This window comes from Ranitomeya imitator, chromosome 1, assembly GCF_032444005.1.
Source record: "Ranitomeya imitator isolate aRanImi1 chromosome 1, aRanImi1.pri, whole genome shotgun sequence".
NCBI lineage: Eukaryota > Metazoa > Chordata > Amphibia > Anura > Dendrobatidae > Ranitomeya > Ranitomeya imitator.
In genome coordinates this window covers 1220793925-1220809194 of record NC_091282.1, presented here as the reverse complement: position 1 = coordinate 1220809194, position 15270 = coordinate 1220793925, and the positions used below count along the sequence as shown (strand labels likewise).

Sequence of the window (15270 nt, the reverse complement as noted above, 5' to 3'; positions counted from 1 at the left end):
TAGAGGGTCCGGCACAGACTGCAGGAGGATCAGTCAGCATACAACATGAAGTGTAGAGGGTTCGGCACAGACTGCAGGGGGATCAGTCAGCATACAACATGAAGTATAGAGGGTCCGGCACAGACTGGAGGGGGATCAGTCAGCATACAACATGAAGTATAGAGGGTCCGGCACAGACTGCAGGGGGATCAGTCAGCATACAGCATGAAGTATAGAGGGTCTGCCACAGACTGCAGAGTGATCAGTCAGCATACAACATGAAGTATAGAGGGTCCGGCACAGACTGCAGGGGGATCAGTCAGCATACAACATGAAGTATAGAGGGTCCGGCACAGATTGCAGGGGGGATCAGTCAGCATACAACATGAAGTATAGAGGGTCCGGCACAGACTGCAGGGGGATCAGTCAGCATACAACATGAAGTATAGAGGGTCCGGCACAGACTGCGAGGGGATCAGTCAGCATACAACATGAAGTATAGAGGGTCCAGCACAGACTGCAGAGTGATCAGTCAGCATACAACATGAAGTATAGAGGGTCCGGCACAGAATACAGGAGGATCAGTCTGCATACAGCATGAAGTGTAGAGGGTCCGGCACACACTACAGGAGGATCAGTCTGCATACAACATGAAGTATAGAGGGTCCGGCACAGACTGCGGGGGGATCAGTCAGCATACAGCATGAAGTGTAGAGGGTCCGGCACAGACTACAGGAGGATCAGTCTGCATACAACATGAAGTATAGAGGGTCCGGCACAGACTGGAGGGGGATCAGTCAGCATACAACATGAAGTATAGAGGGTCCGGCACAGACTGGAGGGGGATCAGTCAGCATACAACATGAAGTGTAGAGGGTTCGGCACAGACTGCAGGGGGATCAGTCAGCATACAACATGAAGTATAGAGGGTCCGGCACAGACTGCAGAGTGATCAGTCAGCATACAGCATGAAGTGTAGAGGGTCCGGCACAGACTACAGGAGGATCAGTCTGCATACAACATGAAGTATAGAGGGTCCGGCACAGACTGCGGGGGGATCAGTCAGCGTACAGCGTGAAGTGTAGAGGGTCCGGCACAGACTACAGGAGGATCAGTCTGCATACAACATGAAGTATAGAGGGTCCGGCAGAGACTGCAGGGGGATCAGTCAGCATACAACCTGAAGTATAGAGGGTCCAGCACAGACTGCAGGGGGATCAGTCAGCATACAACATGAAGTGTAGAGGATCCGGCACAAACTACAGGAGGATCAGTCAGCATACAACATGAAGTATAGAGGATCCGGCACAGACTACAGGAGGATCAGTCAGCATACAACATGAAGTGTAGAGGGTTCGGCACAGACTGCAGGGGGATCAGTCAGCATACAACATGAAGTATAGAGGGTCCGGCACAGACTGGAGGGGGATCAGTCAGCATACAACATGAAGTATAGAGGGTCCGGCACAGACTGCAGGAGGATCAGTCAGCATACAACATGAAGTGTAGAGGGTTCGGCACAGACTGCAGGGGGATCAGTCAGCATACAACATGAAGTATAGAGGGTCCGGCACAGACTGGAGGGGGATCAGTCAGCATACAACATGAAGTATAGAGGGTCCGGCACAGACTGCAGGGGGATCAGTCAGCATACAGCATGAAGTATAGAGGGTCTGCCACAGACTGCAGAGTGATCAGTCAGCATACAACATGAAGTGTAGAGGGTCCGGCACAGACTACAGGAGGATCAGTCAGCATACAACATGAAGTGTAGAGGGTCCGGCACAGACTGCAGAGTGATCAGTCAGCATACAACATGAAGTGTAGAGGGTCCGGCACAGACTGCAGGGGGATCAGTCAGCATACAACATGAAGTATAGAGGGTCCGGCACAGATTGCAGGGGGGATCAGTCAGCATACAACATGAAGTATAGAGGGTCCGGCACAGACTGCAGGGGGATCAGTCAGCATACAACATGAAGTATAGAGGGTCCGGCACAGACTGCGAGGGGATCAGTCAGCATACAACATGAAGTATAGAGGGTCCAGCACAGACTGCAGAGTGATCAGTCAGCATACAACATGAAGTATAGAGGGTCCGGCACAGAATACAGGAGGATCAGTCTGCATACAGCATGAAGTGTAGAGGGTCCGGCACACACTACAGGAGGATCAGTCTGCATACAACATGAAGTATAGAGGGTCCGGCACAGACTGCGGGGGGATCAGTCAGCATACAGCATGAAGTGTAGAGGGTCCGGCACAGACTACAGGAGGATCAGTCTGCATACAACATGAAGTATAGAGGGTCCGGCAGAGACTGCAGGGGGATCAGTCAGCATACAACATGAAGTATAGAGGGTCCGGCACAGACTACAGGAGGATCAGTCTGCATACAACATGAAGTATAGAGGGTCCGGCACAGACTGCAGGGGGATCAGTCAGCATACAACATGAAGTATAGAGGATCCGGCACAGACTACAGGAGGATCAGTCAGCATACAACATGAAGTATAGAGGGTCCAGCACAGACTGCAGGGGGATCAGTCAGCATACAACATGAAGTATAGAGGATCCGGCACAGACTGCAGGGGGATCAGTCAGCATACAACATGAAGTGTAGAGGGTCCGGCACAGACTACAGGAGGATCAGTCAGCATACAACATGAAGTGTAGAGGGTCCGGCACAGACTGCAGAGTGATCAGTCAGCATACAACATGAAGTGTAGAGGGTCCGGCACAGACTGCAGGGGGATCAGTCAGCATACAACATGAAGTATAGAGGGTCCGGCACAGATTGCAGGGGGGATCAGTCAGCATACAACATGAAGTATAGAGGGTCCGGCACAGACTGCAGGGGGATCAGTCAGCATACAACATGAAGTATAGAGGGTCCGGCACAGACTGCGAGGGGATCAGTCAGCATACAACATGAAGTATAGAGGGTCCAGCACAGACTGCAGAGTGATAAGTCAGCATACAACATGAAGTATAGAGGGTCCGGCACAGAATACAGGAGGATCAGTCTGCATACAGCATGAAGTGTAGAGGGTCCGGCACACACTACAGGAGGATCAGTCTGCATACAACATGAAGTATAGAGGGTCCGGCACAGACTGCGGGGGGATCAGTCAGCATACAGCATGAAGTGTAGAGGGTCCGGCACAGACTACAGGAGGATCAGTCTGCATACAACATGAAGTATAGAGGATCCGGCACAAACTACAGGAGGATCAGTCAGCATACAACATGAAGTGTAGAGGGTCCGGCACAGACTACAGGAAGATCAGTCAGCATACAACATGAAGTATAGAGGGTCTGGCACAGACTGCAGAGTGATCAGTCAGCATACAACATGAAGTGTAGAGGGTCCGGCACAGACTGCAGGGGGATCAGTCAGCATACAACATGAAGTATAGAGGGTCCGGCACAGACTACAGGAGGATCAGTCTCCATACAACATGAAGTATAGAGGATCCGGCACAAACTACAGGGGGATCAGTCAGCATACAACATGAAGTATAGAGGGTCCGGCACAGACTGCAGAGTGATCAGTCAGCATACAGCATGAAGTGTAGAGGGTCCGGCACAGACTACAGGAGGATCAGTCTGCATACAACATGAAGTATAGAGGGTCCGGCACAGACTGCGGGGGGATCAGTCAGCGTACAGCGTGAAGTGTAGAGGGTCCGGCACAGACTACAGGAGGATCAGTCTGCATACAACATGAAGTATAGAGGGTCCGGCAGAGACTGCAGGGGGATCAGTCAGCATACAACCTGAAGTATAGAGGGTCCAGCACAGACTGCAGGGGGATCAGTCAGCATACAACATGAAGTGTAGAGGATCCGGCACAAACTACAGGAGGATCAGTCAGCATACAACATGAAGTATAGAGGATCCGGCACAGACTACAGGAGGATCAGTCAGCATACAACATGAAGTGTAGAGGGTTCGGCACAGACTGCAGGGGGATCAGTCAGCATACAACATGAAGTATAGAGGGTCCGGCACAGACTGGAGGGGGATCAGTCAGCATACAACATGAAGTATAGAGGGTCCGGCACAGACTGCAGGAGGATCAGTCAGCATACAACATGAAGTGTAGAGGGTTCGGCACAGACTGCAGGGGGATCAGTCAGCATACAACATGAAGTATAGAGGGTCCGGCACAGACTGGAGGGGGATCAGTCAGCATACAACATGAAGTATAGAGGGTCCGGCACAGACTGCAGGGGGATCAGTCAGCATACAGCATGAAGTATAGAGGGTCTGCCACAGACTGCAGAGTGATCAGTCAGCATACAACATGAAGTGTAGAGGGTCCGGCACAGACTACAGGAGGATCAGTCAGCATACAACATGAAGTGTAGAGGGTCCGGCACAGACTGCAGAGTGATCAGTCAGCATACAACATGAAGTGTAGAGGGTCCGGCACAGACTGCAGGGGGATCAGTCAGCATACAACATGAAGTATAGAGGGTCCGGCACAGATTGCAGGGGGGATCAGTCAGCATACAACATGAAGTATAGAGGGTCCGGCACAGACTGCAGGGGGATCAGTCAGCATACAACATGAAGTATAGAGGGTCCGGCACAGACTGCGAGGGGATCAGTCAGCATACAACATGAAGTATAGAGGGTCCAGCACAGACTGCAGAGTGATCAGTCAGCATACAACATGAAGTATAGAGGGTCCGGCACAGAATACAGGAGGATCAGTCTGCATACAGCATGAAGTGTAGAGGGTCCGGCACACACTACAGGAGGATCAGTCTGCATACAACATGAAGTATAGAGGGTCCGGCACAGACTGCGGGGGGATCAGTCAGCATACAGCATGAAGTGTAGAGGGTCCGGCACAGACTACAGGAGGATCAGTCTGCATACAACATGAAGTATAGAGGGTCCGGCAGAGACTGCAGGGGGATCAGTCAGCATACAACATGAAGTATAGAGGGTCCGGCACAGACTACAGGAGGATCAGTCTGCATACAACATGAAGTATAGAGGGTCCGGCACAGACTGCAGGGGGATCAGTCAGCATACAACATGAAGTATAGAGGATCCGGCACAGACTACAGGAGGATCAGTCAGCATACAACATGAAGTATAGAGGGTCCAGCACAGACTGCAGGGGGATCAGTCAGCATACAACATGAAGTATAGAGGATCCGGCACAGACTGCAGGGGGATCAGTCAGCATACAACATGAAGTGTAGAGGGTCCGGCACAGACTACAGGAGGATCAGTCAGCATACAACATGAAGTGTAGAGGGTCCGGCACAGACTGCAGAGTGATCAGTCAGCATACAACATGAAGTGTAGAGGGTCCGGCACAGACTGCAGGGGGATCAGTCAGCATACAACATGAAGTATAGAGGGTCCGGCACAGATTGCAGGGGGGATCAGTCAGCATACAACATGAAGTATAGAGGGTCCGGCACAGACTGCAGGGGGATCAGTCAGCATACAACATGAAGTATAGAGGGTCCGGCACAGACTGCGAGGGGATCAGTCAGCATACAACATGAAGTATAGAGGGTCCAGCACAGACTGCAGAGTGATAAGTCAGCATACAACATGAAGTATAGAGGGTCCGGCACAGAATACAGGAGGATCAGTCTGCATACAGCATGAAGTGTAGAGGGTCCGGCACACACTACAGGAGGATCAGTCTGCATACAACATGAAGTATAGAGGGTCCGGCACAGACTGCGGGGGGATCAGTCAGCATACAGCATGAAGTGTAGAGGGTCCGGCACAGACTACAGGAGGATCAGTCTGCATACAACATGAAGTATAGAGGATCCGGCACAAACTACAGGAGGATCAGTCAGCATACAACATGAAGTGTAGAGGGTCCGGCACAGACTACAGGAAGATCAGTCAGCATACAACATGAAGTATAGAGGGTCTGGCACAGACTGCAGAGTGATCAGTCAGCATACAACATGAAGTGTAGAGGGTCCGGCACAGACTGCAGGGGGATCAGTCAGCATACAACATGAAGTATAGAGGGTCCGGCACAGACTACAGGAGGATCAGTCTCCATACAACATGAAGTATAGAGGATCCGGCACAAACTACAGGGGGATCAGTCAGCATACAACATGAAGTGTAGAGGGTCCGGCACAGACTACAGGAGGATCAGTCAGCATACAACATGAAGTATAGAGGGTCTGGCACAGACTGCAGAGTGATCAGTCAGCATACAACATGAAGTGTAGAGGGTCCGGCACAGACTGCAGGGGGATCAGTCAGCATACAACATGAAGTATAGAGGGTCCGGCACAGACTACAGGAGGACCAGTCAGCATACAACATGAAGTATAGAGGATCCGGCACAGACTGCAGGGGGATCAGTCAGCATACAACATGAAGTATAGAGGATCCGGCACAGACTACAGGAGGATCAGTCAGCATACAACATGAAGTGTAGAGGGTTCGGCACAGACTGCAGGGGGATCAGTCAGCATACAACATGAAGTATAGAGGGTCCGGCACAGACTGGAGGGGGATCAGTCAGCATACAACATGAAGTATAGAGGGTCCGGCACAGACTGCAGGGGGATCAGTCAGCATACAGCATGAAGTATAGAGGGTCTGGCACAGACTGCAGAGTGATCAGTCAGCATACAACATGAAGTGTAGAGGGTCTGGCACAGATTGCGGGGGGATCAGTCAGCATACAACATGAAGTGTAGAGGGTCTGGCACAGATTGCGGGGGGATCAGTCAGCATACAACATGAAGTATAGAGGGTCTGGCACAGATTGCGGGGGGATCAGTCAGCATACAACATGAAGTATAGAGGGTCTGGCACAGACTACAGGAGGATCAGTCAGCATACAACATGAAGTATAGAGGGTCTGGCACAGATTGCGGGGGGATCAGTCAGCATACAACATGAAGTATAGAGGGTCTGGCACAGACTGCAGAGTGATCAGTCAGCATACAACATGAAGTATAGAGGGTCCGGCACAGACTACAGGAGGATCAGTGAGCATACAACATGAAGTGTAGAGGGTCCGGCACAGACTACAGGAGGATCAGTTAGCATACAACATGAAGTGTAGAGGGTCCGGCACAGACTGCAGAGTGATCAGTCAGCATACAACATAAAGTGTAGAGGGTCCGGCACAGACTGCAGGGGGATCAGTCAGCATACAACATGAAGTATAGAGGGTCCGGCACAGACTGCAGAGTGATCAGTCAGCATACAACATGAAGTGTAGAGGATCCGGCACAGACTACATGGGGATCAGTCAGCATACAACATGAAGTGTAGAGGATCCGGCACAGACTGCATGGGGATCAGTCAGCATACAACATGAAGTATAGAGGGTCCGGCACAGACTGCAGGAGGATCAGTCAGCATACAACATGAAGTATAGAGGGTCCGGCACAGACTGCAGGGGGGATCAGTCAGCATACAACATGAAGTATAGAGGGTCCGGCACAGACTGCAGGGGGATCAGTCAGCATACAACATGAAGTATAGAGGGTCCGGCACAGACTGCAGGGGGGATCAGTCAGGATACAATATGAAGTATAGAGGGTCCGGCACAGACTGCAGGGTGATCAGTCAGCATACAACATGAAGTATAGAGGGTCCGGCACAGACTGCGGGGGGATCAGTCAGCATACAACATGAAGTATAGAGGGTCCGGCACAGACTGCGGGGGGATCAGTCAGCATACAACATGAAGTATAGAGGGTCCGGCACAGACTGCAGGGTGATCAGTCAGCATACAACATGAAGTATAGAGGGTCCGGCACAGACTGCAGGGGGATCAGTCAGCATACAACATGAAGTATAGAGGGTCCGGCACAGACTGCAGGGGGGATCAGTCAGCATACAACATGAAGTATAGAGGGTCCGGCACAGACTGTAGGGGGATCAGTCAGCATACAACATGAAGTATAGAGGGTCCGGCACAGACTGCAGGGGGGATCAGTCAGCATACAACATGAAGTATAGAGGGTCCGGCACAGACTGCAGGGTGATCAGTCAGCATACAACATGAAGTATAGAGGGTCCGGCACAGACTGCGGGGGGATCAGTCAGCATACAACATGAAGTATAGAGGGTCCGGCACAGACTGCGGGGGGATCAGTCAGCATACAACATGAAGTATAGAGGGTCCGGCACAGACTGCAGGGTGATCAGTCAGCATACAACATGAAGTATAGAGGGTCCGGCACAGACTGCAGGGGGATCAGTCAGCATACAACATGAAGTATAGAGGGTCCGGCACAGACTGCAGGAGGATCAGTCAGCATACAACATGAAGTATAGAGGGTCCCGCACAGACTGCAGGGGGATCAGTCACCATACAACATGAAGTATAGAGGGTCCGGCACAGACTGCGGGGGGATCAGTCAGCATACAACATGAAGTATAGAGGGTCCGGCACAGACTGCAGGGGGATCAGTCAGTATACAACATGAAGTATAGAGGGTCCGGCACAGACTGCAGGGGGATCAGTCAGCATACAACATGAAGTATAGAGGGTCCGGCACAGACTGCGGGGGGATCAGTCAGCATACAACATGAAGTATAGAGGGTCCGGCACAGACTGTGGGGGGATCAGTCAGCATACAGAGGGCGCCACATCTGTATCGTTTTTCTTTCCCTACAGGACACCGGTATTAGTAATATATCAGTTCTACGCGGGGTCATAATCACCGATCACTGACCGCAGGACGTCTCCTGAATATCTGTAATCTGAGGTGATTCTATGAGACAGATCACCAGATCTATTGCCCCCATTGCACAGATCCGTGCTGAGGGTCTTCACGTCACCTGTCCCCAGACGAAAACCACATAACTGGCCTCTGTCATACACAGCAACCAATCAGATATCAGCTTTCATTAGTTTTATTTTTCAGTGCAAATCAGAAATTAAAAGCTGCTCTGATTGGTCAAAGACCCAATAGGCCTCAGCTGTGAGAGAATGGCCGAGGCATAGAGGATCAGCTACCCATATGAGCCAATCAGATGCCAGCGTTCATGTTGTGACTTGACAGTTGTGCTCTGATTGGTTGCCAGGGGTCGTGTTCTCCCCTATGATCAGTTGCACATGTGGCCGTGCTTTAGGCCGGATGTTCCCCTGCCGCACACAGAGCAACGACGCAACCTGCCGATAATTAGTGCACAACACGTGACACCGAGGAGAGGAGCCGCCATGTCTGATGTAACCACCGAAAGACAAAAGAGGCCCCGGCGCCCCCCGACCCTCTCAGATCAGGCGGCTCTATAGTGAGGATTCATAATAAACTAATTCATTAGCAAACATTCGCTTGTTTTGTTTCCATCGATGCGGAGCCGCAGGTGTCAGAGCCGCTAATTATAGAAACTCGTTACCGGCGAGCGCCGCGACACCTGACAACCTACGCTCAGAACAATCAACGCATGCAAAGAGGAGGGCCAGAAACACGGAGGGTGAAACGGGGACAGGATCCGGAGAGGATGGAGGCCGCGGCGGAGGGGATCGGAGGACGGAGGCGGGGAACGGAGAGGACGGAGGCCACAGCGGAGGGGAACGGAGAGGACGGAGGCCGCGGCGGAGGGGAACGGAGAGGACGGAGGCCGCGGCGGAGGGGAACAGAGGGGACGGAGGCCGCGGCGGAGGGGAACGGAGTGGACGGAGGGGAACGGAGAGGACGGAGGCCGCAGTGGAGGGGAACGGAGGACGGAGGCCGCGGCGGAGGGGAACAGAGGGGACGGAGGCCGCGGCGGAGGGGAACGGAGTGGACGGAGGGGAACGGAGAGGACGGAGGCCGCAGTGGAGGGGAACGGAGGACGGAGGCCGCGGCGGACGGGAACGGAGAGGACGGAGGCCGCGGCGGAGGGGAACGGAGAGGACGGAGGCTGCGGCGGAGGGAACGGAGTGGACCGGAGAGGACGGAGGGGAACGAAGAGGACGGAGGCCGCGGCAGAGGGGAACTGAGAGGACGGAGGCCGCGGCGGAGGGGAACGGAGGATGGAGGCCGCGGCGAAGGGAAACGGAGAGGAAGGAGGCCGCGGCGGAGGGGAACGGAGAGGACGGAGGCTGCGGCGGAGGGAACGGAGTGGACGGAGGGGAACGGAGAGGACGGAGGCCGCGGCGGAGGGGAACGGAGAGGACGGAGGCCGCGGCGGAGGGGAACAGAGAGGACGGAGGCCGTGGCGGAGGGGAAAGGAGTGGACGGAGGGGAACGGAGAGGACGGAGGCCGTGCTGGAGAGGAACGGAGAGGATGGAGGCCGCTGTGGAGGGAAATGGAGAGGACGGAGGCCGCGGCGGAGGGGAACGGAGATTATGGAGGCCGAGGTGAAGGGGGACGCAGAGGCAAAGGGAGAGGGGAACGGAGAGGACGGAGGCCGCGGCAGAGGGGAACAGAGATTATGGAGGCCGCGGCAGAGGGGGACGCAGAGGCCGAGGGGGAGGGGAACGGAGAGGACGGAGGCCGCGGAGGAAACTAAACAGACCGTGTACTACACTTCAGCTGAAAATTAGCCTGTATATGTGAGGTTATCGGCCCCGCCCCCGGTGATGACATCACTGATATAATAATGAGACCACACCCCTTATACTCCAGTCTTGTCATGGTTTCACCTAAATCAGAGACTCACTATAAAATTCCAGTTCCGCCTCATCCTCTGATTCCAGGACCCTCCCGACGCTGCCTGATGAAGGGATTCTCGACCCGAAGCGTTGCAGGTAATTGCTGTAGAATCTGATAATCCGCCTCTGGTTGCGGTCCGGCCTGCCTCTCGGATGACGGGTGACCACCCCACACTATGGTGCTTCTCTGCTGCCTGGTACAAGCACTCCGATCAATCCTCGCCCCTCACGTGTCACCAGTGTTCCTGGCCGCACGCGCTGCTGAGGTACAGGCCATACAGGTGGCGCCCCCGGTGGGAGCTCCCGCAGGCACAGGGCTCATCATTAGGGAATCTCTGCAGGTTACTTCTCAGGTAAAAGTAGAACACACAAACACCAGCACCGAACCCCGCACACGAGCCCATCCCGGCCCCTATATGTTTTGTCACAGGCCGATGGATCTCAGTATACCGCGAAGGGGCCATGTGTACTGAGGCTGTCGGGAAGGGGAGAGAGGCGCGTTGGGGCTGTCGGGGAGGGGAAAGACGCGCATTGGGGCTGTCGGGGAGGGGAAAGACACGCGCGTTGGGGCTGTCGGGGAGGGGAAAGACGCGCGCGCAGGGGCTGTCGGGGAGGGGAAAGACACGCGCGCTGGGGCTGTCGGGGAGAGGACAAAGGCGCGCCAGGACTGTCAGGGAGGTGACAGAAGTGCGGCGGGGCTGTCCGGGAGGGGAGAGACGCGCCAGGGCTGTTGGGGAGGGGAGAGACGCGCGCGTCGGGGAGGGGACAAAGGCGCGCCAGGACTGTCAGGGAGGTGACAGAAGTGCGGCGGGGCTGTCCGGGAGGGGAGAGACGCGCCAGGGCTGTTGGGGAGGGGAGAGACGCGCGCCGGGGCTGTCGGGGAGGGGAGAGACGTGCGCCGGGGCTGTCGGGGAGGGGAGAGACGTGCGCCAGGGCTGTCGGGGAGGGGAGAGACATGTCCCGGGGCTGTCGGGGAGGGGGGAGACGTGTGTCGGGGAGGAGGGAGACATGTCCCGGGGCTGTCGGGGAGGGGGGAGAAGTGCGCCAGGGCTGTCGGGGAGGGGAGAGACGTGTGCCGGGGCTGTCGGGGAGGGGGGAGACGTGCGCCAGGGCTGTCGGGGAGGGGAGAGACATGTCCCGGGGCTGTCGGGGAGGGGGGAAGATGTGCGCAGGGGCTGTCGGGGAGGGGAGAGACGTGTCTCGGGGCTGTCGGGGAGGGGGGAGACGTGCGTCAGGGCTGTCGGGGAGGGGGGAGACGTGCGCCGGGGCTGTCGGGGAGGGGAGAGACATGTCCCGGGGCTGTCGGGGAGGGGGGAAGATGTGCGCAGGGGCTGTCGGGGAGGGGAGAGACGTGTCTCGGGGCTGTCGGGGAGGGGGGAGACGTGCGCCGGGGCTGTCGGGGAGGGGAGAGACATGTCCCGGGGCTGTCGGGGAGGGGGGAAGATGTGCGCAGGGGCTGTCGGGGAGGGGAGAGACGTGTCTCGGGGCTGTCGGGGAGGGGGAGACGTGTGCCGGGGCTGTCGGGGAGGGGAGAGACGTGTGCCGGGGCTGTCGGGGAGGGGGGAGACGTGCGCCGGGGCTGTCGGCGAGGGGAGAGACATGTCCTGGGGCTGTCGGGGAGGGGGGAAGATGTGCGCAGGGGCTGTCGGGGAGGGGAGAGACGTGTCTCGGGGCTGTCGGGGAGGGGGGAGACGTGCGTCAGGGCTGTCGGGGAGGGGGGAGACGTGTGCCGGGGCTGTCGGGGAGGGGAGAGACTTGTCCCGGGGCTGTCGGGGAGGGGGGAAGATGTGCGCAGGGGCTGTCGGGGAGGGGAGAGACGTGTGCCGGGGCTGTCGGGGAGGGGGGAAGATGTGCGCAGGGGCTGTCGGGGAGGGGGGAGACGTGTGCCGGGGCTGTCGGGGAGGGGGGAGATGTGCGCCGGGGCGGTCGGGGAGGGGAGAGACGTGTGCCGGGGCTGTCGGGGAGGGGGGAGATGTGTCCCGGGGCTGTCGGGGAGGGGAGAGACGTGTCTCGGGGCTGTCGGGGAGGGGGGAGATGTGCGCCGGGGCGGTCGGGGAGGGGAGAGACGTGTGCCGGGGCTGTCGGGGAGGGGGGAGATGTGTCCCGGGGCTGTCGGGGAGGGGAGAGACGTGTCTCGGGGCTGTCGGGGAGGGGGGAGATGTGCGCCGGGGCGGTCGGGGAGGGGAGAGACGTGTGCCGGGGCTGTCGGGGAGGGGGGAGATGTGTCCCGGGGCTGTCGGGGAGGGGGGAGACGTGCGCCGGGGCGGTCGGGGAGGGGGTAGACGTGCGCCGGGGCTGTCGGGGAGGGGGGAGACGTGCGCAGGGGCTGTCGGGGAGGGGAGAGACGTGTGCCGGGGCTGTCGGGGAGGGGGGAAGATGTGCGCAGGGGCTGTCGGGGAGGGGGGAGACGTGTGCCGGGGCTGTCGGGGAGGGGGGAAGATGTGCGCAGGGGCTGTCGGGGAGGGGGGAGACGTGTGCCGGGGCTGTCGGGGAGGGGGGAAGATGTGCGCAGGGGCTGTCGGGGAGGGGAGAGACGTGTGCCGGGGCTGTCGGGGAGGGGGGAAGATGTGCGCAGGGGCTGTCGGGGAGGGGGGAGACGTGTGCCGGGGCTGTCGGGGAGGGGGGAGATGTGCGCCGGGGCGGTCGGGGAGGGGAGAGACGTGTGCCGGGGCTGTCGGGGAGGGGGGAGATGTGTCCCGGGGCTGTCGGGGAGGGGAGAGACGTGTCTCGGGGCTGTCGGGGAGGGGGGAGATGTGCGCCGGGGCGGTCGGGGAGGGGAGAGACGTGTGCCGGGGCTGTCGGGGAGGGGGGAGATGTGTCCCGGGGCTGTCGGGGAGGGGAGAGACGTGTCTCGGGGCTGTCGGGGAGGGGGGAGATGTGCGCCGGGGCGGTCGGGGAGGGGAGAGACGTGTGCCGGGGCTGTCGGGGAGGGGGGAGATGTGTCCCGGGGCTGTCGGGGAGGGGGGAGACGTGCGCCGGGGCGGTCGGGGAGGGGGTAGACGTGCGCCGGGGCTGTCGGGGAGGGGGGAGACGTGCGCCGGGGCTGTCGGGGAGGGGGGAGACGTGTCCCGGGGCGGTCGGGGAGGGGGGAGACGTGTCCCGGGGCTGTCGGGGAGGGGTAACGCTCTCCGGGGCGACAGTTGGGGGCGACATGCACAGGGTCTGCACACAGGGGACACAGCCATAGACGCAGCTGGTGACAGCCGCACTTCACTGTACACAGGACACAATACACACCGTGCTCACTACGTGCGGCTGCGGCTCCGGTACATTGTGTCCGCACTTACTCCGCCCTCTGCACACTGTATACGAGCTCAGTGCAGACATGACACAGACTGTAGGGGGCGCTATAACACACCGGTGATGACGGAACACTGACATTCACGGACATCGCCGCCACTCACCGTCGCAGCCGCCACTTCTTTCCTCTCCATGTCCGCTCCGCTCCCGTCTCCTCCAGCGCCTGCGCACTGCGCTCTGCTCTCCCGCCGCTCACAGCCGCCCGTTACTATGGACGCGGCCCGAGGGCCTGAGCGGGAGGAGAGGAGGGATGAAGTCGCCATCTGCCGGAGAGAAGAAGCATCAGCAGCACCATAACCAGACAGAGGACAGTGACACCTGCCGGGAGCTCACCGCATCCGTGCGCCCTCTAGCAAGATATCTTGGAACTACAGAAGCGAGTCTGTAAAATTATCACCATCCGGCAGCATTCACCAAGACAACAGCGACATCTAACGGAGGCATTCAGTATGACACCAGCCTATAAAAACATCTGTACGTGTCACCACAAGGCAGAGGGAGAATGCAGGAGACATTTACCAGGTACTGATCCTTACATCCTGCATTATACCCCAGAGCCGCACTCACTATTCTGCTGGTGCAGTCACTGTGTACGTACATTACTGATCCTGAATTACCTCCTGTATTATACCCCAGAGCCGCACTCACTATTCTGCTGGTGCAGTCACTGTGTACATACATTACATTACTGATCCTGAGTTACATCCTGTATTATACCCCAGAGCTGCACCCACTATTCTGCTGGTGCAGTCACTGTGTACATACATTACATTACTGATCCTGAGTTACATCCTGTATTATACTCCAGAGCTGCACTCACTATTCTGCTGGTGCAGTCACTGTGTACATACATTACATTACTGATCCTGAGTTATATCCTGTATTATACTCCAGAGCTGCACTCACTATTCTGCTGCTGCAGTCACTGTGTACATACATTACATTACTGATCCTGAGTTACATCCTGTATTATACCCCAGAGCTGCACTCACTATTCTGCTGGTGCAGTCACTGTGTACATACATTACATTACTGATCCTGAGTTACATCCTGTATTATACTCCAGAGCTGCACTCACTATTCTGCTGCTGCAGTCACTGTGTACATACATTACATTACTGATCCTTACATCCTGCATTATACCCCAGAGCCGCACTCACTATTCTGCTGGTGCAGTCACTGTGTACATACATTACATTACTGATCCTGAGTTACCTCCTGTATTATACCCCAGAGCCGCACTCACTATTCTGCTGGTGCAGTCACTGTGTACATACATTACATTACTGATCCTGAGTTACATCCTGTATTATACTCCAGAGCTGCACTCACTATTCTGCTGGTGCAGTCACTGTGTACATACATTACATTACTGATCCTG

The 15270-nt window shown here is 56.7% G+C and overlaps 1 protein-coding gene across 2 annotated transcripts in view; it reads right to left on the bottom strand.

The window, feature by feature from the left end:
- Nucleotides 1-14099, bottom strand: part of ALMS1 (ALMS1 centrosome and basal body associated protein) — a 60539-nt gene extending 46440 nt beyond the window's left edge. For both annotated transcript variants that reach the window (XM_069745082.1, XM_069745083.1), the window contains exon 1: nt 13994-14099. In XM_069745082.1, the coding sequence (XP_069601183.1) occupies nt 13994-14023 (30 nt within the window). In that variant the 5' untranslated portion in view covers nt 14024-14099. The remainder of the gene's footprint in view (nt 1-13993) is intronic.
- Between the last annotated feature and the right edge of the window lie 1171 nt (nt 14100-15270).